A 27,618-nucleotide genomic window follows, 5' to 3' on the forward strand; every position below is an offset into this window, starting at 1 on the left:
ATGATCATCTACAGAGAAAATAGTAAGAAATCTCTAGGAGCCCCTAGAACTTGTACTTGAATTTAGCAGGATTAGAAAACACAAGGTACATATAAAAATTCAGGTCTGTGTATACTTGCTATAAATGAAGAACTGGATATTGAAATTTTAAAGTTATGTAGGAGTACAAAGGACCTAGAAAAGTTTAAAAAAAAAACAGTATTGGAAGACGTTTAGTACCTAATTTTAAGACTTCTTCTAAAGCTGCAGTAATCAAGGCAGTGTTGGTTAAAGAAAGACATATAGATCATTTGAATAAAACAGAGAATCTAGGAATAGAACCACACATATATAGTCCACTGAGTTTTGAAAGATTATTTAACATTAGTATTTTATAGAATATAAACTCAATTCAAGAGCCGAGGAAGAGATAGTGTCTTCAGCAAACGGCACTAGAACACCTGGTATCCGTATATAAAAATTAACCTCAACCCTTTATTTCCATACATGAAACTAACTTGAAGGGATCTATGAACCTAAATATGAAAGACTAAAACTGTAAAACTTTAAGAAGAAATTATAAGGGAAAATGTTTATGTATTCAGGGTAAGCAAGAACTACCTAGGATAAAAAAGACATGATGTATAAAAGAAAAAAATTGATAAAGGAGATTTCATCAAAATTTAGAATTTTAAATGACATCATTAAAATGAAAAGTAGTCCTTAAACAGACCATATTTATAATGCATATAACCTATGACCAGAATATATAAAGAATTCTTAGAGCTCATTAATAGACAACCCAACTAAAAAGTAAACATAAGATGATAAATAGCCAGTACCAGCACAAGGAAAGGTGTGCAACTCTAGAATCAGAAAAATGCTAATCAGTACAATAAGAAGATTGAATTATGCACTCATTAGGGAGATGAAGTTAAAAGTTTTAAAAGCCTTGTCATGGCTTTTTCTTTTTGTTGGATTCTCCCCCTATGCGTTTAATTTGTCACACCCAGTGGATTCATTCTGCTGGGTTTCCTGGGGTTGTGATCCTCATTGTCTTTTCCTAGGGTATTGTCTAAAATTTTTTGGAGTGCCAGTTTGGTATTCATGAAGTTCCTGAGGTGCTCTTTACCATGAAAGTATCTTATTTCTCCATCAATTTTGAAAGATAGTTTTGCAGGGTACATCAATCCGGGTTGGAGGCTGTTTTCCTTTAGAGTTTGAAATACATCACTCCAAGCTCTTCTTGCCTTGAGGGTTTGGGTTAAGAAGTCTGCTGTGATTCTGATGGGCTTTCCTTTGTATGTGATTTGTTTCTTTTCTCTCCCTGCTTGTAGAATTTTGTTCTTCTGTTGGATTTCTGGAATCCTAACTATTATATGTCTATGTGTAGATTTTTTTTGATCAAGGCTAGCTGGAGTCCTATTTGCCTCCCTTATCTGTATGTCAAGTTCTTTTCCCCTGTTTGGGAAGCTTTCTGCCATCACTTCTGTGAAGAGTTTTTTATGTCATCTGCACTCTCTCCTGTTTCTTCATTGACTCCAATCAGTCTTATGTTATTCTTCTTTGCATCATCTAGCAGCTGCTGGATTGATTTCTCGTGTTCTCTTACAATTTTAAAGCAATTTTTCTTTTCCTGGTCACTAATTGCAATCTTGTCTTCTATATCCTCACATTGGTTCATTCTGCTGCGCAGACTTTCAGTGGAGTTTCTAATCTCCTGGAAATCTATTTGCATCTGTTTTACGGATTCCATTTGTTTCCTATGTTGGGATTCCATCATGTTCCTCAGATCCTCTATTTTTTCATTTGTGTCCTCTCTAGATTTATTAATCATATCTTGCACCATGAGCGCAATCTTTGCTGTTATCTGAGTAATTATTTCTGATTTCATTTTTCCCAGATCGTCTTTTGTTGCCAGTTCAGAGAGTCCAGGTGGTTGAGTATCAGATTGTTCCATCTCATTTCCCTTTGGGGTTGCTGTAGGTGATCCAGAAGTCTGTTTTTGAGGCTTGTTTCTGTGTCTTCTCATTTACCGGGGGTGTGGGGCTGCTTCTGGCACCCATGTGGCTGACCTTCTCTGCCCTAGGAGCATGGGATGGTGGCCAGGGAGCTTCCTTCCACATTGTGGGACTGGCTCACCTTCTCTGCCCTAGGAGCATGGGCAAGAGGTGGTTCATTCTTGAGTTTAAGAGGACTATTTGCAAGTAAATGGGAATGGCAGAGTGGTCTGCAGGTTTGCTATTTGGGAGAAGGAAAAAAGGTAAATAAATCTGGGGCTTGTGCAGTAGAGAGGCACTATAATCCCAGTACTCAGGAGGCTGAGGCAGGAGTATTGCCAAGAGTTCTAGGCCAGCCTGGGCTACACAGTAAGTTCAAGGCCACCCTAAAGTACAGTGGGACTCAGTCTAAAAACAAAAGAAAACAAACAACAACAAAAAACCAAAGACCCCCCCAAAAATAAACAGACAAAAATGGGCTTGTGCTCTGAAGCTGCAATTGTTCTTTAAAGTACAATTCTTAAAATCTCAATTTCCTTGTCTCCCTCCTATGTAGCTTTATTTCTTCTATCTTACCTCACTGGGATTACAAATGTGTGCTATCACACCTACCTTCTTCACTTGAGGTGCCTTTAAAGAATCATCAAGGGTTGGCTATGAAACTCAGTAATAAACCATGCTCTTAGCTGTGAAAAGCCCAGAGTTCAGTCCTCAATACTGCAAATAAAATAAGAGTCATCAACTTTTCCAGAAGGAACAAGACAGTACAAAAGCATTTTTCCCTCAACTGTGACATGCTTTATTAAAGATTTAGCCACTGGTTCAGACATTCTGGGAAACACCCACAGGGAAAAGAGAAATCATCTATTTATGCTGGCTGATCTGGGCCCGGGAATTTGTTAGCAACAACACTGCTTCAAAACTTCTTGATTGCAGCACTTCTGGAGCCCAATACTGCTTAGCACAAATCAGTCTATATCCATGAGGCTATTTAAAGCTACTAGCGTCATCCAGAAGTTAACTACCTCTTGTCTAAAAAGAATGGCTAACTGCCGGGCATGATGGCGCACTCCTGGGATCCCAGCACTCGGGACACTGAGGCAGAAGGATCGCTGTGAGTTCGAGGCCAGCCTAGGCTACACAGTGAGTTCAGGGCCAGCCTAAACTATAAAGGGAGAGACCCTGCCTCAAAAAAACAAAAAAGAAACAAACAAAAAAAACAGCCCCAAAAAGGTAACCCATGGTACTGCAGAAGCAGGATAGGAGACAGCGCACGTGAGAAATCCAGGACACATGCACAGAACCATTATCAAACCCCTGCGCTCTCGCGAGAACTCATGGAGGTTTCTGATAGGATGGCCTGCATCTGTTGTCAGCCTGGGACATATTAAAAAAAGGGACCTTCGCCATTAAGCTCTCTCCACTCTGTTTCTTCGCAGTAGCCTGCCCTGCGATGTAGGGTGTATTTTGTTTCCCCTCTCCTTTCTTCCTACTTTTACTTGGCCCATACTTGCTGTACAGAGCAAGCTCTACAGAGGCTGGTTTTTTCCGACCTTTAATAAATGTGAAATTTTGCCACCGTTTGTGCCTGTTTTATTCAATTCTTTGTTCGGGACAGAAAGAACCTAAATATCACCTCTAGAGGGAGACTCCAGAACCCCAAGGCCTGGGAAAACAGCTATCCAGTGAATGACTAGACAATTACAATCTAATTATTATTTTTTCTTCTGAGACATGCAACCCTCAATTCTCTTCTCTTCTCACAAGTGTTGGTTTCTCTCTCTGGCTCCATTTTCTTCTTGTAGTTAGAGATATCCACCAGTGCTAGCTCTTCTGTATTTGCAAGCATATATTTCCATTACAGTAACACCTCATGAACCCGAGACTCTGCTTCAAGGAACTTCAACGTTGACATATACCAGAGAATTTGAGAAATAAGGAAAATTGTAAAAACCAAACCAAACCAAGAAAACATGGTCTAAGAGTATATAGTTGGGGTATAGCTCAGTGGTAGAATATATGCTCAGCATGTAAGACTTCTGGGTTCAATCCCCATCAACGACACCCCCCCCACACACACACAAAGAGCTAGGAGTGCCCTGGCACACACTTATAATACCAGCACTGTAGAAGGCTGAGGCAGGATGATGACAAGTTCTGGCCCAGCCTGGGCAAGTTAGCAACTCAGTGAGGCTCTATTTTAAAATTAAAAATAAAAGCACTCTGGATGTAGTTCAGTCCAAAGACATTAGGTTCAATTCTTGGTCACTCACACACACACACACACACACACACACACACACACACACACACAAGTCTAGGAACTGATAAATGTCCTAACCCTGAATTATAACGCAGGGCTCATTTGTTCTTACTGTGCCCAAGTTTCTAAGGTGTCTTTAATATAAACACATAGAAGTATCTTGTCAGAGACACTATGTTACTTGAAGATATAAAGATGAATAAAATATCTTCAAGAAATGTAGAGTTCTGATGATATTAGCTAATCTGGTTTGTGGACACAGTAGAAAAACAGCCAAATAGAATTAAGAAAAAATTCCTGGGCTGGGGATTTAGCTCAGTGGTTCCGGCACCTGCCTGGCAAGTGCAATGTCCTGAGTTCAATCCCCGGTACTGAAAAAGAAACAAAAAAAGAAAATAGAGAAGAAAAAATTCCCACTAACAGGCACACCAATAGTGCAAGATCAAAACTATTTTTGATTTTTTCTTTCTTTCTTTCTGTAATACTAACTCAGAACCTTGTGTATACTAAGAATACACTATAACATTGAACTCCAGCCTGAGACTGACTAAATCCTCTTTTTTTTAGACTTATTAATTCACATTAATTGTAATGATCAATGTAATGGTCTCTGTGACCTGTCCATACATGCATGTATCGTACTGAGTTCAAATCCACCCTCTCTAATGCTCTCTCATGTCCCCTTCTCTCTCCTCCCTTCCCCCAGGGTCTCCTTCCCTTTTCAAACTATCACTTTTTCTTTTTTTTCTTTTTTTTTTGGCTTGGTTTGGTCTTTAGTTTCCACAGATGAGCAAAATCATGTGTTACTTGTTTTCCTGACTCTTACTTTGCATAACGTGATGATGTCCACTCCCATCCATTTTCCGACAAGGGCACGATGCCATTTTCCTTTGTGGCTAAACAGTACTTCATTGTGTATATATACTACCTTTGCTTTATCCTTTCATCTGTAATGCTGCTCATACTTTTACACCATAACTTTCCCCTTTCTTGGATTCTTCATTTTTTTTATTTTTCAATGAATTGGGCATATTGCTTCCTAGTGATTTCTTAAAGAATAAAGTGGCATGGGGGATATGTCATCTGAATCTTTGTACATAATACTGTCCTTCACCCCTTATATTTAAAGGAAAAGACAAATTGCCAGGGTCTACAATTCTTGGAAATGTTTCAGAGCAGGACTGCATGCTCTCCTGGCATTTAGAGGCACATACTGGAGAATTCATTTTGTGCCATCAAATTAGAACACTCTGTAAGGAAGAAAGAAAATTTGGTTGAAGAAGGAAATAGAGACCTCAGTGCCTCCCTTCCTCCCCCCCCCCCCTTAAAGGTGCCTAATCTTTGTCATGGGGATGACAGGAAAGGAAACGGTTGTGGGAGTATTCAGAAGACTATGTATGACTGTTTCGGTAAGCAGCTGAGACAGGTATAGGGGGCTTCTAGATTTCTTGCTGAGGTCACTGGTTAGTGTTGCTCCAAACTTGGGATTCAGAATAAATGTAGTAATACTTTGGAGGCCATTCCCTGAACTCTTTCTTTCCCTTACATTATCTTTCAATTTGTAACTGGACTAAATCTTCAGAATTATTTAAAATCCACTCTAACTGGATGCTGTAATCCTAGAAATGCTGGGAGATTTTGAAGCTTATCTATTCCTCTCCAAACACCTCTCCCTTCCTTCCTCCCTTCTTTCTTCTCCTTTATCTTCATTTTCTTCTTTTGTGTTACCGGGAATAGAACCCAAGGCCCCCGCAGTGAGCTACATCCCCCAACCCTTTTTATTTTTTATTTGGAGACAAGCTCTCACTAAGTTGCTCGGTTGCCCAGGCTGGATTCAGACTTGTCGTCCTCCTGCTTCAGGCTCTCAGAGTGCTGAGATTACAGGTTTATACCACCGTGCCAGCTCAAGACTCCCTTTTCTTTGTGATTCCTGTCTCCGAACTTTTATTTTTGCTTTAACCAAATCTTTACTAACACTTATCACATTGCATTGTAACGGAAATGCTTTGCCTACTTTGACTAGAAACATCTCAGGAAGCATAGTGCTTTATTCATATTTGTGTCTTGGGTGCTTTCACTGAGAAGAAACTAAAGCAGTAGTTAAAAAACTAATGGTCATTTACAAAAACCCACAGGGAGTTTGTGACATTGCTATGTTTGCGGGCAATTTAATTATAAGAAAACACAACTAAAATTGGACCTTCTGAATACCAATTGTTTAAGCATTCCTTCATCAATGCTGAATTAAGGTACCAGGCGCCGTACTGGACTGGGTGTTGAAGACAGGGAGAGGCCGACTCCCGCAGGAGTTGCTTAGGGACCCGCAGAGAAGCCGCCCCCACTTAGTGCCCCGTTATCTCCCCGCAGGGCTTAGGCTGCCCTGGAAACCCAGCAGCTCCTGCGAACTGCCTATGTAGGGACCGGCCTCACAGGCCACCCGCAGGCAGTCAACGCCTGGAGGCCCAATTGAGGCTAAAAACAAACAAAACCATTGTTTCACCAAAGAAACTTTAAAATGCTGATGATCACTTTCAGCTGTATTGTTTTACATCTCGGCTTGCTTCTCCGCGGCCGACCTGAAATGCGACCCAGAACTGTATCTCCGTGTGGACTGAATCTGCCCGCGGAGGAGCGGGCGAGCTGGGGGAGCTGGAGAGCGGCGCGGAAAGGCCGCCGAAGGTGACCTCCGCCGGGTAAGGGGGGGGGGGGGGGCTCCAGCCCTCGTCCTGCGAGGCGATTGAGCGAGCCGAGGAGGGGGCGGGCGGGCTCCGGTTCCAATCACAACGGAGGAGGCGGAGGGGGCGCCCGCTCCCCGGCTGCGCGCTGCAGACGCGCTGCAGACGCTGGCATCTCCGCGGCCGCCGCAGCGCTCCGGGCTTCCTCTCCGGGTAGGTCTCGCCCCCACCCCGGGTCCTGACCGTGGACACCCTGGGTGGGACGTGCGCAGGGGGGTGACGGTGCGGCAGGACCCAGGAGCACCGGGGGCCCCGGCCCAGAGCATCCCCGGCTGGGCCCGGGCTCGGCTCGCGGACGGCGGGAGCGGCGGCTGCCCTGCGGCAGCACCCCGAGCTCTGCACCGCTGCAGGCAGGACCCCGGCCTGTGTTCAGTCGGGGCAGAGACCTGTTGCGTTTGCAGCGAAAACCTGGTTCTCCCACGCTCTCGGTGGCCTCCGGTCGGGCACGGAAACCCCGGGGCGCTGGCGGGAGCGTGGAAGGTGAGGGTGGACGATCCCTGGATTCTCAGGGTGATCTCGGAGGATGCGCCCGAGTGTGCTGGGCTGGGCCGAGGCTTCGGTTCCTCCGCGAGTTCGCTGCTGCTTTGCGCAGCCGGCCCTGAGCTCGGTGCTTTGCTAGCTGCCCTTTATCCGGATGCTCAGCTGCTTTGTTTGCTTTGCCAGCCCTGGGTGCTCAGGGAAAGGCCCAGACAAGTTCCCAGGGGCCTTACCTGAGGAGATCTATGCTTGCTGCCTGCCCTCTTGACCTGCTGTTTTGAGTGCCTGCGCCTGAGGGAAGAGGTGGCTCCTTGTTTTTTGGCCTCCAACCATGCTGGTTGCTGGCAGGCCCGCCTTGTGGCAGAGGAGGAGCAGAGGCACTGTATTTTTGCGGTATTGGGGATTGATACCAGGGCCTTCACACTGAGCTAACCCATTTTTATTTTTTATTTGGGGACGGGGTCTTGCTTAGTCACCAAATTGTCCTGGTTGGGTTTAAATCTGAACTAGGGATCCTCCTGCCTCAGCCTCCACAGTGCTGGGATTACAGGCTTGTACACCCAGTTTACTTATGTCCAGGGGAGTGGGAGATGTAAAAGTCCAAGAGTCCTGGGCTCTTTTTATACTGTTTATTATTATTCATTTTCCTTCCAGCCAACACTGATTTGTCCCTTGCCTGAATATAATGCAAACCACTTTCTTCTCAGGAAAAAATTTAAAAGAGCATTTTTTCTACAAAGATCTGAAAGAATCTATGTTGGCCTCTAAACTATAGTTTCTGAAATTACCCAGACTAATGTAAAAGATTTGTTTGAAAAACTCACCTGCATTTATAATAGCAACCATTTCTGCATTTTTGTTTTCTACTACTTCCCAGAACCCCTGTGTGCACCTGAAGATTTTAAACCAATTAACAAAAATAAATTTGAGTAGGGGAAAATATGCATTTGTAACTGAGTTCAGCAAGTAGAGATGAAGCATTCATCTGATTCTGCTCAAAATGCAGGACATGTTTGGATTTCATTTTAAGGTTATCCATTTGTGGGGACCCTTTGATGACAATGTGTCTTTTCTCTTTAGCATCCAGCAGAGAACTGTAAATACCCCTTAGTGACTTGAGAAAATGTTATTACTGGGTTGTTTCTCAATTCAGGTGCTTTATTCCAATTGAGAGCCTTCCTAACTCTTACAAATACCGCTACTATGCCTGGTATTTTTACTTGGTTTATTCCAAATTGGAAGCAAAACCAAGACTAGGATGAATTGGCTTAGTTTCAAACAGGGACAGCCATCTCAGATGCAACTGTCTAGCATAAAAAGTAAAAAACTTTACTTTTTACTGAGTCGTCCTGTAATCCCAGGACTCTGGGAGGCTGAGGCAGAAGGATCTCAGGTTTGAGCCCAGTCTTGGCAATGTATTGAGACCCTGGGTCAAAATAAAAAGGGCTGGAGATACAATTTGGTGTAAAGGACCTGGGATTGATCCCCAGTCCTAGTGGAAAAAAGGGATTTATTTACGGCCCATACCCTGTCTATTTAGAAGGCAGAGCAGTACATTTTGTGTACTATATTGCCATGGAATTGATCTTTATTTCAATAAATTTTGCCATTTTTTTCAGTCACATCAAAATTAACGTGATGGTGTAGATAAATTAGATGTTATTGTAAAAAATGTTTTATAGCATGTTTGCATGTTTTAAAATTTTGTTTTGTGTAATTTTGGATAATTGGAAAGAAACCAATTCAAAGGTTGATTCTCTTAATGTGACCCCTGAAAAGAAAATATATTAAGTACCTGCCCACCTTCTAAGAAGTTTCCAAGGTACACTGAAAGAAATTCAGATTAATGTTTTTGTAGATTCTGCACAAACTTTATTCATTACCATTTTATTGTCATCATGTATTTATTAAGCACGTAGAATATTCAGTATCCTGTGACATATTTTATATGAGATGTAAAGTAAAAGAACTTCCTTCGTATCTTCCAAGAGCAATAGTAACTATTTGTAGTGGGAATTGTATTCAAAACTTGCTATATTTTTTTGACTATGCTTAATATGGATTAATAAGTTTACCTAGTTACATATAGGTATATTCTTTATAGGAGCAAAATAAACAAATTAGCTTATTTAACTACAAATGTTTAGGTCTCTTAGCCAGTAAATAAATGGTTACAACAAAAATGATTATAAAACTAACGGTTCACATGTCATCCCAGCACTCTGGAGAGGCTGAGGCAGCCAGATTGAAGGGTCGAATGTAGCCTGGCAACTTTAGGAAACCCTGCCTCAGAATAAAAGGGGGGACCCGGGGATGTGCCTCAGTGGGAAGGTAGTAGGACCAATCTCCAGGGCCACAAATAAAAAAAGAAGTTTAAAAAGACCAATGATTACAACTTGCTGAATGCTCAAAAGGAATTCTAGGCTGGAGTTTTTAAGGGCCTTCATGAAGGATTTTCCTTGAATTAAATCTTTCTTTAAATGGGTCACATGGTTCCTTGAAGTGTATTCTGAGTTCTAGAATAATAGCATTGGTTTCATTTTAACTGCAGTTCAGAATTGGAATGGTGACATCTAAAATGGTTCCCATTCAGATTTTAGGTGTGGCCATCTGTACAGTGTTTTCATTCTTTTCTTGCAGTGTAAAATGGCAACCCTCAAGGAAAAACTCATTGCACCCGTTGCTGAGGAAGAGGCAGGCGTGCCGAACAACAAGATCACAGTAGTGGGGGTTGGACAAGTAGGTATGGCGTGTGCCATCAGCATTCTGGGAAAGGTACGTTTCCACAGTGCTAAGAGAGTTCCGTTCTACCTGTTTAACCACAATAGAGTTACTGTATTCAGGGAACTTAGCATCATTACAGCAATATTATGTAGTATGATGTAGCATTCATATTCACATTCTCCATGTTGTCACAGTCATATTCCTTATACCTGTTTTCACCTCAATGTGAGGTTGTATATATTTTATATACTTATCATGTCTCTTTATTTTTCTGAAGTCTTGAAATGTTAGCTTTTTTTTTTTTCTTAGTGGTGCTGGGGATTGAACCCAGGGCCTCAGGAATGCTTACTGAGTGCTCTGCCCCTGAGCTCTACTCCTGGCCGGACCCAGCCTCTTTTGCTTTTTTTGGTCCTTTGTCATTGATGTTTTTGTAGGGTGCAGGTCAGTCTTGTAGAATGTCCTATTTATGTTTGTTTGGCATTTTGGAGTCATGTAGTTCAGGTTAAAGTTTGGGGGGATTAAAACCAGCTTCTTGGGGAATCGCATCAGAAGGCACGTGATGTTCAACTCGTGTTCTTATTGGAGGTGGTGAAATTAATTCCATGGTTAGACGGGTGACTGAGATATTTCTTCACTATGAAGGTTTCTCTCTAACTAAGAAAGTAATCAGCACAGTGGCTTTTTGAGTTTGGGAAAAATATCTTACTGTCCTTTTCAAACTTTCAACCATAGTTTCATTTTGAAATGATTTCACATCTACAGAAAATTTCTAAGAATATTAAAAATATTATATACACTTTCCATCTTTTTTTCTAACCATTGGAATAAGTTGCAGGCATGATGATGCTGTTACTTCTAAGTCCCTCAGGAAACATTTCCTAAGAAGACGTCTCTCACATCATCCTGACAGTTCTCGTCCTGAGTGTTGATACCATTAGTGCCTTCAGCTTCTCAAGCTTTTACCCCTCCAACCTCCATAGACTTTGGGTTTGCTTCATGTATACCCTTGCAGTTCAAATACAGCTTTCTTTCGTTCCCAAGGACTTTTGAGGAGAGAAGCTCTTTTCTTATTTGCTGTACTGCATGGATTCCTTTTTTTTTTAATGCCTGCATTAAATGTAGGAAGAAAGACCAAAAAGGAAAGCAAACAAGCTCTGCTTTTCCCTCAGCAGCACACACTGCCCCCTTTGTGTCGTGTGGAGGCTGCCTGAGTAATTCCTCCACAAGTGCATTTCTTTTTGCAAATGTTTTTCCCCTGTGGTGCTAAGGATCGAACCCAAGGCTTTGTGTATACTAGGCAAGCATTTTACCACTGAACTACACTATCAGCTCTTTAAAGTTTAAGGGAATATATTCTGAATCTTTACTGAAAAACAGTTGTCAAATCAATTGAAATATAAAGCATACAACAGTGAAATTTTATTTTATTTCTTTGTAGTACTGGGGGTGGAAACCATTGCATTGTATGTGATAGGCAAGCAATGTACTACTGAGATTTCTGAAAATTTTTATTTCGAGACAGGGTCATACTTAAGTTGCCCAGGTTGGCCTTGAACTTTTTATCTTCCTGCCTCAGGCTCCTGGGTAGCTAGGGTTACAGGCATGTGCCACTATGCCTGGCCCAGCGACGTTTTATTGTCTAGGTGCCTGCGATTTGAGGTAGCTGCTTCCCAAATAAAGAGGAACTTAATCACAATAGAGTGGTCCTTATTCCTTCCAGTAAAAACAAATATTTTGGCTTCTATTTCTTTAAAAAAGTATATATGGAACACATACTGTATTCAAAGTATTTTAAATAAAATGCTTCATTTGAAACAATCCAGAGATGGGAATTCTTCATATCCCTTTTTCAGGTAAGGTTGCTGAGGCTAAAGAAATCACAGAGCCTGTCCACAGTCACACTGCTGGTAGTGCTAAGAGCTATACTGATTCCCCTTGACTAATTCAAGATAAATCCTTAAACTTAGAGTATTAATTATGACTCAGAATGCATTTAATATACCCGACCTGCTGAGCATCGTAGCTAAGCAACACAGTGCCCGGAGCACACGATGCCAGGGGACTTTCGGCTCCCTGCTGCTGTCCAGTGTCACCAGCCAGCAGAGTATCTTACTGCATATCACTAAGTCAGGACAAGATCTAAATTCAAGAAACACAGAGAGAATACAAGGAAAAAAATGGAAACAAAGTTTTTATAAATAAGAAGGGGAAGGAGAGGTTGATGAGAGGGGAGGGAAATGGGAAAAGAAGAAGCAGCAAGATACATCATGTCCAGGTACAAATTCCCTATGATGAGTGTGATCATTATGTATGTATGTATGTGTGTATATATATATATATATATATATATATATGTATATCTAAAATGTACCAATAAAAAATGTTTTTAAAGGAATTTTAAAAAGACAAAATCTTTTTTTTTTTTTGTACTGGGGATTGAACTCAAGACCTCGTGTTTGCCAGCCAGGCACGGTGCCACTGAGCTAAATCCCCAGCCCTAAAAAAGAAAAACATCTTAAAATGAAAGATCCAAATGCAGAATTCAAAGTGTGTTTCCGATTGGATGTCTATGCTTTTCCACCGTTAGAAAGTCAAAACAAAATTTTAAGTCAAACCATGGTAAGATAGGGACCATGTGATTTTGAACCCAGGACTTTGAAATCGAACCATAGTGACTCCAGTGTCTTATTTCCTATGCCAGTATTTCTTTAAGCTGTTAAAAATGTAAATGTGTTGATGAAATACTAGCTATGCCCTTAGCCAGGTGTTTGTATATTTCTGCATTTATTCCTCCCTGAAACCTATTGTCAGGTGGTGTTGTCTCTGTATTATGTTGGGGGGAAAAGCTCACAAGGGCTAAGCAAGATGACTAAGATCACAGTGACAGCTAAGCATCAGCTCTGGACTTTCTGAGCCTGTGACTGTTGTGTTTTAGGGGCCACACATGGCTGTTACCAAAAGCAGTCGGTTGCGGGATCAGAGATCAGGGGAGCAGGCATCTGCCCACGCTAGACTCCACTTGGATGTTGGGTTCTTTTCCTGCTTGTGCGGACACCATCCCCACTGCTTATATAAGAGCTGCAGGGAGCTTTAATAAAACAGTCGGCTCTTGTTATTCGGGTGCAGAAAGATCTCCCCTGAGCTTCTGAGTCACTTTCACATCACCTTGCCCAGTGCCCTTACAGCACTTCCGTCGTCAGAAATCACCTCACTTTGTTAGTTTAGTTCCCATTCCCTTCCTTGTACATTTTGTGAGCCCGGGGGCTGCTGCATTTGTTCTCCACTCTGTTCTTGAGAAGTAGAAAAACGTCTGGCATATTCGTTAGTAAAAATTTATTAAACTAAGGAGTACTCTTGTTACTACTGATGAACGGTGCTTAGACTTTGTCAGTTTGCTTTTTCATGACTTCTGCTGCCCAGTATGAAATGCCCTCATTTGTGTGCCAACCTCATCGTGTGGACAGGGTCCTACAGAGCTTCCTGGTGAGATTATCACAAGCCTAAGCCTCCTCGGCCCGCTCTTTCAGTTTAAGTGTCTTTTTTGTTTTGGTTTGGTTTTTGAGGCAGGGCCTCACCAGGCTGGCCTTGAATTTGTGATCCTCCTGCCTCAGCCTCCTGAGTGCTGGGATTACAGGTGTGAACCACCACCCTGGGGATTTGAGTGTCTGTGTTTCCTTCAGTCAGCTGTAGCCACTGTTCTTGTGGTAATAAACAAGGCAGTAATGTTGCAAAGTAGTTTTTGCAGTGTAAGGGTTGACTTAAAAATGCTCCACGCTGGGCATGGTGGCACATACTTGCAATCCCAGAGCTTGGGTGGCTGAAGCAGGAGGATCACCAGGAGTTTGCTGCCAGCCTGAACTTCATAGTTAAACCCTGTCTCAAAATACCTACCCACCCCCCAGAAAAGTGGTACATAGTTAAAATGCGTGCTTTGGAACAGACTAGAAGCCCAAAGTGAACAAAATTATATTCATGATAAGGTAAAAGTGACATTTCAAAGAGGAAGAAAAACAAATTCTTGAATAAATGGTGCTTGTCCAACTAGTTAATTATTTGGAAAAGAAATTATACCTTTTCCTCCCACAAAATTTCATGCAGACTAGACTAAAAACTTGAATATAAAAATGTAACTGAAATATTAAGACCCTGGTGGCAGTTATATGCTGTGTCTGGTCTCCAAGGAATTTGAGATTAAAACCAGTTTTGTTACAGATTAAACAAGATTTCAGCAGTGATATTCTTGCCTTCTAACTGACCTTGCTCCTTAGTGAGATTGCTGCTTTTGCTATTTTAAATAACTTTAAATATACTTAACAGCACAAGTTAAATATAAATAAGATAAATTCATGGGTGATAAAACATGTGAATATAGCGGCAGATTTGACACAAACAACAGTATTAAGACTTGGCCAAACATCTTTTATTTGTTTTCCTCTGTCCTTGGAGGACATTCAGTCATGCAGATCCAACTAAATTCAGCCCTACAGTGTTTTGGTTTTTTTTAAGTGTTAGATCATTTCCTTCCTAGTCAGCTAAATAGGCGCTTCTCAGCCAGTTCATTCCACCACTGAAAGAGGTAGGATCTGACATCTGGTGACATCCTCTTCTACTCAAGCCCTGAGCTGTGCTGCTCTGTTGTTCAGCAGCACATGTGATGTTACTAAAATAAGACTGATGGATATTTCTAGTGCTCAGCACCTTCATAGAATGCTGCTACTATTTTTAAGCTACATTGTATTAATTTTGTACTTAAATACAAAGGAGCATTTTGTGTGATCTTCTCAGAGACTGTAAAAGAACACCATGGTTTTATAAATGTCAAAATATGTTTAAGTAAAAATGGATCACAATTAATGCTGGTATTTGATAGACAACACCTAGCATCTTTGGGAGTTTGGTTCTAAGATCCCTATAGATACCAAAATCCAAGAATCTTTAAGGATATTGTATAAAATGGTATATAGAGTATTTACATATAAGCTATGCATATCCTCCTGTATACTTTAAGTCATCTCGATTACTTGTAATGCTTGAAGCAATCTACGTGCTATGTCAGTACTTGCTATAGTTCAGGGAATAATGACAAGAAAAGAAACCTGTACTGTGTACCATAATTGCAGATTTCTTCAAAGAATATTTCTGATGTGAGGTCGGTTTAATTCATGAATGTAGAATCTCCAGAGGAAACGACTACACGGAAATGAGAAAATAGTTCCTAAGTATTCCCCAACTTAGAAATTGGTCATTTCAAACACTTGCAAGTACTCCAGTTCAGTTGCATAGAACTAAGAACACATTCGGTCCCAAGGAGACTCATCGAAAAGAAGCCCTCCCAAGCAAGCCTACTGTGAGTCACCTTTTGAGGCTGTCCAGCAACTCAACATTCTAGCCACTGGGGACCCTGGCTATTCTCACTTCTCCTGCAGGAAGCAGGATCTGTTTTATGCAGCAAGCTAAAGTAGGTCAAGTTCCCTTACTGGCTATCTCATCTCTGTGTTTCTCCTCCCCTGCTGGCCTTGCCTTCCCCTGCCCCAACTTCCACCTGGCCTGCTTCACCTGATCCTTCAGGGTTGCTTCTTGAACCCAGCGACCCACCTTGTTCACAGTCAGCTGTCTTCCCCTGGTAGCTGATCACACTGCTGTTCTCGGAGGAGGCATTTACATTTGATAGTGAATTCCAGTATTGATATATTACTGATTATTTTGTTAACAGCCCTAGAAAACCATAGATGCGAAGTCTTTAGTGGTGTTGCAATAGGAAGGTTATCTACTTTTTAAATAGCTTGTGAATTATAGGCTTCTGTAATATAAAGGAATTTCAAAGCAGAAAGGTTGGTTAGATGCATTTAGATAGAACCACCTCGTCTTACAAGAACATCTAGGACTGGCTGAAGAACATACTTGCTTTCTGAAAGGGAGAATACTTTGTTTTGCTTTTTTTTTTTTCTCCTACTATCATTTAAAGATTCAGAGAACATATGAAATTGTAATGCTAGGTCAAGATTAAACAGTTTATTTATTTTTTCTTTTTTTCTTTCTTTTTTTTTTTTGATGGAGGGTCTCACTTTGTAGTTCAGCTTGGTCCTGAACTCACTATGTAACCCAGACTGGCCTCGAACTTGCAGCGATCCTCCTGCCTCTGCCTCCCGAGTGCTGGGAAAATAGTATATTTATTGATGTAGAGTTTATCTTGGTTGAGGGGGGCAGGAAAGCAATGACAGTTGGAACTGAAAATGAGAATCCAAGATGAGGAGAGATTCAGAGGCGCAGATTGGGATGGATGAGACGTACTGGCACTAGACGCTGCCATCCGTAAGACTTTTCTCCCTTTCCCCACCAAGACATCTGAATTGATCAGAGCTAACCTTAGCATTCCAAGCTTCACCAGGAGTTCAAGTCCTGCTCTAAAGTGAACTCCCACCCTCGTTGATTTAGACCAAATCTGAAATTGTGAAGCGAGGTGCTGTCAGGGTAACACTTCCCAAGGCTGCTTTGGGTCTAGATCAGTCTCAGCCTCTCTTGCTCTCTCTCCCTCACATCACCTCCTCCCCTTAATGTGAAGACTTGCATTCCCAGCCTCTCTCTTTTGGTTTCCTAAGCAATCTTCAAGCTTAGATATTCTGAAACACAATTGTATCATGTTACTTGAATCCTGGTTGAGTACCTGACTCCAAGGTGAAGCTCTTGAGGATTTTAGCCAGTTGGTGTTTAGCCATTTAAAAGGTCTTTCTGAGTTGGATTGTGCCACACCCTAGTGTGGCTTAGGGTGTTAACACCTGCTTTTGTGTTTATAGTCTCTGGCTGATGAACTTGCTCTTGTGGATGTTTTGGAAGATAAACTCAAAGGGGAAATGATGGATCTGCAGCATGGAAGCTTGTTTCTTCAGACATCTAAGATTGTGGCAGATAAAGGTAGTCTTAATTTATTACTACTATTATGTGTTTCTGTATTATTTGTGGTGCTGGGTATGGAGCCCAGGGCCTTGCACATGCTAGGCAGCATGCACTCTACTATTGTACTAAACTTCTTTCTTAATTAAGTCTTTTTTTGGTACCAGGGATTGAACTCGGGACCTTGCGCTTTCGAGGCAGGTGGCGGAGCCACTGAGCCAGATCCCTGGCCTTAATTAAGTCATTTTGAAAGTTTGGAAGTTATTTTAGTGACTGTTAACAATCAAATGTTCACATCCCATTGAGCTGTGGTATTTTTGTTCCTTTTTTAAACAGCCTTATTGAGATATATATAACAATTTTAAAAAACAATCAAATGTTCATGATCTGTTTTAATAATTTCAGATCCTACAAAATTTCCTTCTAATTCTAATTCTTTCCCTTTTTTAATTTAAAAATTTTTCTTTCCTTATGAGATTCTACTTTTCATTCCTAATATATTAATTTTACATTCGCTTCTTAATGGCCAGTAACTAGAAATGAATGTATTAGCCAAAACTGAGCCTAGGTATGTTTCATTAAGAGAAAACAGCCAGTTTTTACACAGAGAGTTGTTGCACAGTTTGTTGTCCGCAGCAACATGATGTTTTTCCTACATGCCAGTTTTCCTTCACCGATCTCTAGAAACTCCTTAAAAGGTGCACAGAGCCAGCGGACCTTTTCTCACCGGAAACCCAAGGGGAAACTGATCACGTACTCGTGTTCCTCGCTGCTGCAGTTGTTATCATTGTTTCTAAAGCATAGGTTTTTTTCTAAATGTATTCATTTCTTTAAAAGATTTCCTGTCTTTTGATACAGGTTTGTTTATATTCCAACCTCTGACAGGGCCTAGCAGATGTTCAAGAGCTGAGCACAACCTACGTTCCACTTTTCTCACTTCCTGCCCAAAAATGACTTCTCCTCCTTGGTGCATTTAGTGGCAGCAGTTTCTTCTTTAACTGGGGATGTTAGTTTGGGTGCCTTGAAGAAAGCATTAGGGGCCGGGGATTTAGCTCAGTGGTTTCGCTGCCTGCTGTGCGAGCGCAAGAACCCGAGTTCATCCCCGGTACCAAAAAAAAAAAAAAAAAAGAAAGAAAGAAAGAAGGCATTGATAGCTACTGTTCATGGAATTAGTAACATCCTCAGTACTGCCGGAAGCATTTTCCATGCTTTAGCTCATCCGGCTTCATCTTCACAGCAGCCCCATGAGCTGTAGACACTGTTTTCCCTCTGTTACACGGGAGAGGAGTGTTTATCAGTGTCTACAGTCACATTGCAACCAGCTTAATTGTATGAGTCATGTATGACTATTGTGCATAATGACCACATTAAATCCTCAAGTCTGTATGTTTTGAAAAAAGATACTGTTCCTTCGCAAAAAAGATAGATTCTTCAGGGAAACTCATTGCTAAAAAGTGAATAAGCTTTCAAAATATTAAATATCAGCACTCTGAGGTTTTAGTTTCTAGCCAAAAACAAAGTGCCTTCCTGTAGATTTATTTAGCATCATATACCTAGGAGCAATTTAAAATTGATTTTTGTTTTCTTTTAGTGCCTGCTTTTTCATTTTACTAAATTAGGAACACATTGATTTTTTAAAATTCTGTTGGAAGTCTACTTACTGGATTTCTTACTCACTGTCAGTGTTTCAATTTATTATTGAAAATCCAATGAATTTCTTAGCCACACACACACATAATTTAGGGTCAACTTTATTTCCCAAATTCATTTTCTGAGCTAATTTTAGTTGGATCACTTCAGTGTAGCTAGAGGGAAAAAAAGTAGCTGCAAGAGTATTGCACTTCAAAACCTTTTAATAAGGAAACCTGTTTATGTATTGCCGGACTAGGCATTGAACCTAGGTCTTTGCAATTAGCTACATCCTCAGCCTGTTTTTATTTTTTGTTTTAAGACAGTGTCTCCCTAAGTCATCCGTGCTGGGCTCAAATTTATAATCCTCCTGCCTCAGCCTCTCAGTGTGCTGGGATTACAGGCCAACCTCACCAGGCTCAGGAAAACTTAATTCTTAAATTCTAGAAGCTCATTTGTGGTTAGGCTGTAGAGCACACTGAATATGGCATATTTTGATGGAAAGGTGTATTTAAGGTATGTTTTTCTCCCTTTCTTTTTCGAGATTATTCTGTGACTGCCAATTCGAAGATTGTGGTGGTCACCGCTGGAGTCCGTCAGCAAGAAGGGGAGAGCCGTCTCAATCTGGTGCAGAGAAACGTGAATGTCTTCAAGTTCATTATTCCTCAGATTGTCAAGTACAGTCCTGACTGCATCATAATTGTGGTTTCCAACCCGGGTATTATTACAGCATTTTCCATCTTGGTTCTATTGATTAAGTTCAGTGTTGGGGGGCACTTGATGCTTTGGCCTTAAAATCAGTCCCTGTGTTCACTCACAGAAGCGGTTCCTATGTCTTCTGTTTGCTGACAACGAAAAGATGGTGTTCACAGAATGACAGGGTTCCAGGCCAAGTTTTCAAAATGTGAGGATAGGTTTTTTTGGTACCAGGGATCGAACTCAGGACTTTGCACTTTCCAGGCAGGCGGTGGCACCACTGAGCTAAATCCCCTGCCCAGGATAGTTTTGTTGATGATGAAACTTCATCTTTTTGTCTTATCTAGGTTTTTATAGAGTTGAAGGGCTTTTATATTTTTTAAAAAGGTTGTTTTGGAAAAGAATATGAAGGGAATGAATCATTTGAATGTGGCCTCAATTTGTAAGAAACATTTTGACCTATTTTTTGGAAAACTCATTCTAGCACCCTTATCTCTAAATTCTGAGTTGACTGAATTTGAAGAGAATTCAAAAACATTCCTGATCAATTTGGTTTTAAAAATAAAAATGGACCATATTGACAGACAAAAGTTGCTAACAACAAATGTTGTGACACAAAGACTGTTTTCCTTGCTAAATACATCTGCAGAATAAACATTAAAATTTATCACTGGAAATGATGCTACTCCTCTAGCTTTATTAATTAAAAATTACAGGAGGCCAGAGTTTGGGGCTAAGCTTCTGTGTGGAGCTCCAACAGACAAGGCTAAAAGTCCAAATGGAGTCACTCATGCCAAAGCTCTGCATCACGTGCTGAAACCAAGCTATTTATTGGCCATGAAAATCAGAACTAGGGAGATAACAGCCACATTTCCCCGAAGGACCAGTATCAGTTGGCATGCCATTTAATCCTCACAAAAAATATAGTCTGAAATTTCCCAGTTATTTTCTAATGTTTACAAAGAAAGTAACTTTTAAATAACCAACTTCACTTTTCTTTTGTTCCTGTTTTTGTTATCCTTTATTTGTTAAACCGAACATTTCTGCTTAGCCCAATAAAACGTTTAATCTGTTTTATGAAATAAAGTATCACCTGGTTCTAGAATCAAAAATAAAGCCAATTAAGATATTTAAATTGTAGCTTTGTCTTTTGACAGCCCAAGTGATTAAAATTCATTATATTTCACACTTCCTTTTGTTTATAATCAAACTTATTGTTTGCTATCAAACTTACTGCTTGTTGCTGAGCATAGGAGAGCTATTGACAAAAAGGTAAAACAAATTGTCTCTGATACTTCACCTAGGGAAAGACTGAGAATGAGAGAAGGAAACCCCTGCAGTGTATTAAATATTGAGAGTTGAGAACCAGCAATGATGGAGATTATTTCAGAATTATTCTTATTCTCTGCACACCTAGATTGGGGCTTACTAAATCATGTAGTCTTGTATATAAATATAAATGTGGAAGATAGGTATAGAATAGGAAGGACAAATCACTGTATTAAGTTCTTGTTTCCTCAGCCTCAGGCAGGCGTCACTGATGAAATAACTTTCTAGGGATAGCTTCGAAATCTAACTTGCCAGGGAGTCACTGCTAGTGAATCACATTTATCAGGGAAGGGAGATTAGCTAGTCGAAAAGCCCCTTAAAGTACCTTAGCCAGGGTCTGTAGGTGAGTAGGGAGGTGGAGACTGCAGGATTGACTTCCGGCTTCTCACCTTCTTTTCATTGATTGGTTGACTGATTTAAGGGTACTGAGGATAGAACCCAGGGCCTTCACACTGAGCTACATCTCCAGCCTCCAACACCCTAGATTTTTATTTTCAGATCGGTGGACCAGCAAAATTTTACCTCTGTGAAGATGTGGGGTTGTGCTGCATGGAAACAAAGGATACATCATAGATCTCCAGTAAATAGAACATTTTAATGCCTTGTGGATCACAGTAGTTAACAGAACAATATCTCATAACCAAGGAAATAAATATTTCTGTCTTTCTGGCCACATCTCATTTGGGGAACGAGGAAGTGGGGAAGGAGGAAGCCAGGGCAACCACTAATTGAAATCAGCTTTGATTTGCTTACCTGTATTTTTTTTTCTCTTAAACATTTAGTGGACATTCTAACTTATGTTACCTGGAAACTAAGTGGATTGCCCAAGCACCGTGTGATTGGAAGTGGATGCAATCTGGATTCTGCTAGATTTCGCTATCTTATGGCTGAAAAACTTGGCATTCATCCCAGCAGTTGCCATGGATGGATTCTGGGAGAACATGGAGACTCAAGTGGTAAAAAAATTAGAAAATATTTATTGTGTTCTTATGGTCTTGTTTTTCTGGATTTTTGATTTTAAATTTTATGTTTATACCCTTTGATGTGCTTCAGAAAAATTTTAAAAATAGTATAGTTAATTCTATTTTGTTCTCATTTGCTTTACCGTTTACTCCTTTTTTTCTCTTGTCTCTTTCTTATTAATTTCCATATTGATCTGTATTGTCTACATGAAGTGAAAAAGAATTATCACATGGGCATGATAACTCAGATTTCATGGATTTTATTAAGGACCATGAAAATGCTTTACCTGTCAGAACTGGTGTTCTGAAGAGAGTTTTATTGTCCATGGGCAGCTTTCCTTCACGGCTGTTTCAGCAATACTAGACTTTACTTATGCTTTTGCTCGGATTTCCTGAGTCTTTCATGTTCCCCTCCAGAGGTCTCTCAGGAATACATAACCTAAGTTTCAGCATCCAGGTCGCATACCTGTACTTGTAGCCCTTTAAGTAGGTAGACCCTTATTTATTTTTTTTTGCATTTTCAAAATTATACTTTATGTGGGTATAATTATACTTTTTGAGGTCTTATCCAAGATTTTTTTTAACTTTAGAAGAAAAAAATCTTATATTAGAAAAAAAACAGGCAGGAGGAAAATGTAAAACTTTTCAAATTAGAAGTTTAGGATGGTCCTGAGCTAGACTCTTGTGATTTCACAAACCAAGAAGCAGATTAAAAAATCTCATATTCCTTGTAACTTTGATACAAAGCTTATTTTGTGCCAAATTTGTTGAAAATTTAGAGGTTAGATGTGTTGCCATTTGAAAGCAGATGTCAGACCAGATGTCCAACAAAATGGTAGACTGTACAGGGAGTCACTTGGCATTGGAGCGGTACCAGCTGGGTACCAGCTGGGTGAGTTCAGATTTCAGAGGTGAAATCTGAACTAAGATTTACAAAACAGAAATACCTCAAATGCTTGTCTTTTTTTTCTTTTCCTTTCTTCTTACAGTGGCTGTGTGGAGTGGTGTGAATGTAGCAGGTGTTTCCCTCCAGGAACTGAATCCAGAAATGGGCACTGACAATGATAGTGAAAACTGGAAGGAAGTGCATAAGATGGTGGTGGAAAGGTAAGTGGAAGGGATCTTGATTTAGGATGATTAATGTCCTGTTGACTTAGATAAAATTATAAATAATTCTCATGGCTACCTGCTCATAAACTTCATGTAGTCAGTACATAGTTATCTTTGGAAGCAAGCAAGACTGGCATAGACTGGTCAGACTTGTTCCACCAATCTCCCTAAGGAGAGCAAATATTTTCTCTCTAGAGAAGGTTGTTATAAAGGTGACCAGAGCGGAACCCAGAATTAACTAGTGAGAAGGGCGTTCACCTTCTCTCCCATTATCAAATAAGGTCGATTTATCTCAAAAGGTAGTATAAACCTCTTAAGTCTCATGATTGCTTGAAAAAAGTCCTTGACACATTGTTGAAAATATTCAACCTGTTCTATACTTATCTTTCCTCTCTCAACTATAGATGTCCCCACACCCTTTCTTTGATAAAATATTCAATAAATGTTATTATTGGCAGGGAATTTTTGCAAGAAGACTAAGTGCTAGCTCAAATGTGGAACAGTTTTGTTTAGTTCAATTTTAATGATTTTTTTTTGTTTTAGGAATTTGACCTGTATATAAAGAAAAAGAATTTTTTAAAGTTGAAAATGTCATTAGAATATCAATTAACATAATCCTGGTTTTTGTTCTAAATAAAAGACCTTCTGGTCAGTGGCAGATTACATTAAGCCCTAATTTCCTGATACTCGGTGAGAATGATTCCTGCCGCTTGTCGGGTAACAATGCCTTCGTGAACTGTGAGGTGTATAATTTGTACTCTTACCTGGAAATCGCCAGGTAGGATATTATCATCACTTGTCAAGTTAGCTGATCATAATATTAGGTGACAGTGGCAAGTGGAACCTCATAATCAAGGCACATTTTGTTCTTTCACTTTCATTGTTCTCTGATTCCTTAGTTGTTAGTAAATACATTCATGTATGAATTATACTGATTGGAAAGTGTGCATTCTACCATACGACTTTATAGATATTCACTTAGCTGTTTAAATTTATCAAAATATTTATGTACTGCCTGCATGTAGTACTGACAGCCTTATACTTTCTACATGTGGAGTTAGACGCTCCTCATTTAACAACTGAGTTTTGTTCCCAAGACTGGGTCATTACATGAATGGATTGCAAAATGAGGAATTGTGTATAATATGTACCTTACAATATTCAGAAGAAAGAAATAGTCAAAGGAAACTCCAGCTTGATGACTTTGCTTTTATTTGCATAACTCTTTCATGTAGTACTGTGATGTGTAGCAGAACGTAAAATAATAGCAACAACCAACAAAATTTACAATACCATGTGCCACAAAAATTACAATACCATATAAACACAGTGTACTATACCTAAAACAAGGCATTGAGGGGGCTGGGGATTTAGCTCAGTTGTTCTGCCACCTGCCTCAAAAGCACAAGGTCCCAAGTTCGATCCCTGGTGCCAAAAAAAAGGCACTGAGGCTCTAAAAACAAGTTGTACAGAACTGTAACAAAAAAAGACATGTTGTAAATCCAAGCAGCGGGTCATAAGTCTGAGTAGCATGCCTTGGTTATAAGTCTTAACACTTGTTAAGCAGGTCCTTAAGTGAAGAATATTTGTTTATTAATTCATTTAACACACATTAAAAAATTACAAAATAGATAACACTGTTATTTTAAAGAAAATAACACTGTGGCAAGAAATGTTAATGTGCCCAAGATTAACAGGCAGTAAGGAATAGAGCAAGAGTTAAATCCAGGGAGTCTGGTTTCAGTGATCATTTATGCTTTACTTTTTCCTTAGTGCCTATGAAGTCATCAAGCTAAAAGGATACACCAACTGGGCCATTGGCTTAAGTGTGGCTGACCTCATTGAGTCCATCTTGAAAAATCTATCCAGGATTCATCCAGTGTCAACCATGGTGAAGGTAGGACAAACTAGTAAAAAATGATATGATTTCTGAAGTGTGAGGTAATGTTACTCTCCACAGTTATTTCTGTGTCTCAACCCTTTCTGTAAACTTTGTCCCCTTTCCACAGATGCCTAGGACTAGAGTCCAAGCTTATAGAACCCGAGACATTGGTCATTTTTTATTATTCTTCCTTGTACGATGTGGCAAATGAAATATTAACTCTGACTCCTTCAGCACATCCTTATAGTGTGTGATTGTTTGAATACGTAAATATTCACTTCAAACTGGGGTCAGGAGCTGTCGTTCGCTTTTCAGGTAGCCTTTGCTACCTTAGCAAATTTAGTTTAATTTAAAAGCTATGGAGCAAACACAAAATGATTAAGTAGAAAGTGATTAAACAAAAGTAAAATTGTAGTAAAGCATTGTGTACAACAAGTGACTCATTTTCCGTGAGTCAGTGCTAGGAGTGAAAAAGTAAGGAGGGAATGCAGTACATTAAAAGAAACATGTAGAAGAGAGAGATGCAGAAGATGTAGAGGTAAAACGTGATTTAGATGTTTGTTTTAAAATACTATAGAAACTAAAACATGGCAAAAATTGGTAACTGCTGAGTTTTAGAGCACATACATAGGAATTAGTTTATTCTGCTTTTGTATATATATAAAACTATGAAATTAAAAGTTGTTAAAATTACATTGAAGTAACTTGTTTAATATAACTAAATCTGATTGGTTGTATGGTAAAATTGACTTTGGGAATAAATTACTTTATACAAACTGGTAAAGTATTTTAGAACCTACTATTTTTATCTTAAATCTTTCTTAGTAGTGGCCTCCAGTTATTACTTAACATCTCCTAAGTTGGATGTAACCTTTTGTTCTAACTATTAAATATTACTATCTATTAAATTCCTTTCCTAACTAAAAATCTGTAAGAAATTTAAGGATTCTTGGAAAGTAATCCATAAGAATCACAGGTGAAAGTCATTTGAAGAGTTCTGTCAAATTTTATTAAAAGTGTATTCAAGCAGAGAGAATTGTTTACTAAAACATATTCAGGATAATTCAATACAATCATTATTCTTGCAGCTATTTGTTTTTATTATAGCATATGGTGCATACTCCACACATAAAACCTACTTTAAAGTGTAAATTATAGGAGAAGTAGAGACTTATAAGTGATGAGAATCTGGTTAGAGAATGTGTGTGTGCGCGCGTATCAAATTCCCTGGGGTTCTTTCTGTTCCTAGCTGCTTCGATCAGTCTTGTTGACTGAGGGTTTTGTGTCTTGCTTTAAATGCTTTTGCTGTTCCTGCAGGGCATGTACAGCATTGAGAACGAAGTCTTCCTGAGCCTCCCCTGCATCCTGAATGCTCGGGGATTAACCAGCGTCATCAACCAGAAGCTGAAGGATGAAGAGGTTGCCCAGCTCAAGAAAAGTGCGGATACCCTGTGGGACATCCAGAAGGACCTGAAAGACCTGTGACTACTGTGTTCTAAGCTGTAGAAGTTGAAAAACTACCCTGTGACTAATCCTGAGCCTTTAGCCTTCATCCACCTGCACGGGTCACAGTTTGCTTCTTCCTTAATATCTTATAGGAACTCACAGAATCAAAGCCCAGGCTGGGATTAATGCTAGCAATATGACCTCTTGAACAAATAAAATTAACTATTGTAGTGTGCTTCTGTTTCTGGGATTCCTTCCTTGATAGTTTCTGAAAGATTGAGTTCATAAGTCAAGGGTCCACTGTACTTTGATCTCACATAAGTTTGAAACTGCAAGTGATTTTTGCCTAAGTTATTTTACAGAAGAGAGACTCAAGTACTTTGGTGGATCGTTCGGCTAGTATTTCCTCAAACTGGCTAAAACAAACCAAAAAAGGAGGGTGGGATTATTGATGTATGAACTGGCATTAAGCAAAACTATATTCAAGGACCAAAAAAAAGTCATCAAGATCATGAAGGTTTTCTCCAACTCTGTGTAACTCTTCTATATGTAAGTTTATTTTTTAAAGAGACAACATTTTATTATATCTCCTCACAAAGTTAAAAGCAGGAAGTTCTTTCATCCTTCTTAATAAGGGATCTTAAAACCACAAAAGGACAGACCATTAACCCTTGAATGATTTGGCTGGGGATTTAGCTCAGTGACACTGCGCCTGCCTCCCCATTGCAGGGTTGTGAGTTTGATCCCCGGTACCAAAAAAAACCAAACCTGAATTATTTAAAACATTTTAAAAATGCGAGATAAGCAGGCTCCTTAAGCATATGCAGCTCCTAACATGTCAAACTGGTGTGGCCAAACTTCTGGAAATTACTTGCTTCTGAAATCTCAGGTGCAGAAAGATCTATTTGACTTTTTAAGTATCAGCATTGCTCGGGGGACTGTAGAGGCCACAAGAATTGAAGTTTCCAACTCTGATAACATTGGCACAAAGATGATTTCAGGTACGAAACAGCCGATTCCCTGGGAGAACCTCAGTACTGATATTGCAGTCACCGGCATGGGATGGGATGGAAACTCATCAAGTCCTTGATAAACTGAGGTTATGGGATAGTCATCTTCCAAAAATACTTCATCAGGGGCCATCAAATGCACTTAACTCTGGCCAGAAACCAAGAGGGGCCACATCATACATGCACTGACCATTCTCCAGAGAACCTCCAGACCAGAGAAAGAAAAGAAACGCATCCTTCCCAACACCAGGAAAACCTTCATCTGGCTGGAGCCCAAGGCAGCATCCACCCAGAGAAAAGGTGTATGTTTATGTAATTCTCAGTTTCTGTGGGGTGATACATTGTCAATAGCAATTACAGTATTGTAGCTTCACTTTTTAAAGATTAATAGGAAACTATCCAATGTTTTCCTCAAAAACTTCAGAAAATATCTTACTGCCTCATTCTGGGTCTTGTTGAGTAAAATGTACCTCTTAAGCCTTCTC

At 40.0% G+C, this 27,618-nt stretch overlaps 1 protein-coding gene across 2 annotated transcripts; it reads left to right on the plus strand.

Annotated features, from left to right (window-relative positions):
- Window positions 1-7,085: 7,085 nt before the first annotated feature.
- On the plus strand, window positions 7,086-26,358 carry Ldhb (lactate dehydrogenase B). 2 transcript variants are annotated; one of them, NM_001303308.1, is given in 8 exon segments: window positions 7,086-7,130; window positions 10,095-10,229; window positions 16,973-17,090; window positions 19,243-19,416; window positions 21,506-21,679; window positions 22,675-22,792; window positions 24,569-24,692; window positions 25,995-26,358. In NM_001303308.1, coding segments are annotated over 7 exon segments (1,005 nt in total). In that variant the 5' UTR covers window positions 7,086-7,130; window positions 10,095-10,100; the 3' UTR covers window positions 26,163-26,358.
- Window positions 26,359-27,618: the final 1,260 nt, after the last annotated feature.

The sequence above is a fragment of the Heterocephalus glaber genome, unplaced genomic scaffold (assembly GCF_053883595.1).
Source record: "Heterocephalus glaber isolate CG9 unplaced genomic scaffold, H.glaber_assembly_v1.0 deba00001444, whole genome shotgun sequence".
NCBI lineage: Eukaryota > Metazoa > Chordata > Mammalia > Rodentia > Bathyergidae > Heterocephalus > Heterocephalus glaber.

What these genes read in the sequence shown, in the direction of transcription:
- Ldhb (XM_087213419.1), top strand. Translation starts at nt 10,101, where the DNA reads ATGGCAACCCTCAAGGAAAAACTCATTGCACCCGTTGCTGAGGAAGAG. An exon ending in AATTGTGGTTTCCAACCCGG is followed by an intron (nt 19,417 to 21,505) that starts GTATTATTACAG and finishes TTAAACATTTAG; the next exon opens with TGGACATTCTAACTTATGTT. An exon ending in AGAACATGGAGACTCAAGTG is followed by an intron (nt 21,680 to 22,674) that starts GTAAAAAAATTA and finishes TTCTTCTTACAG; the next exon opens with TGGCTGTGTGGAGTGGTGTG.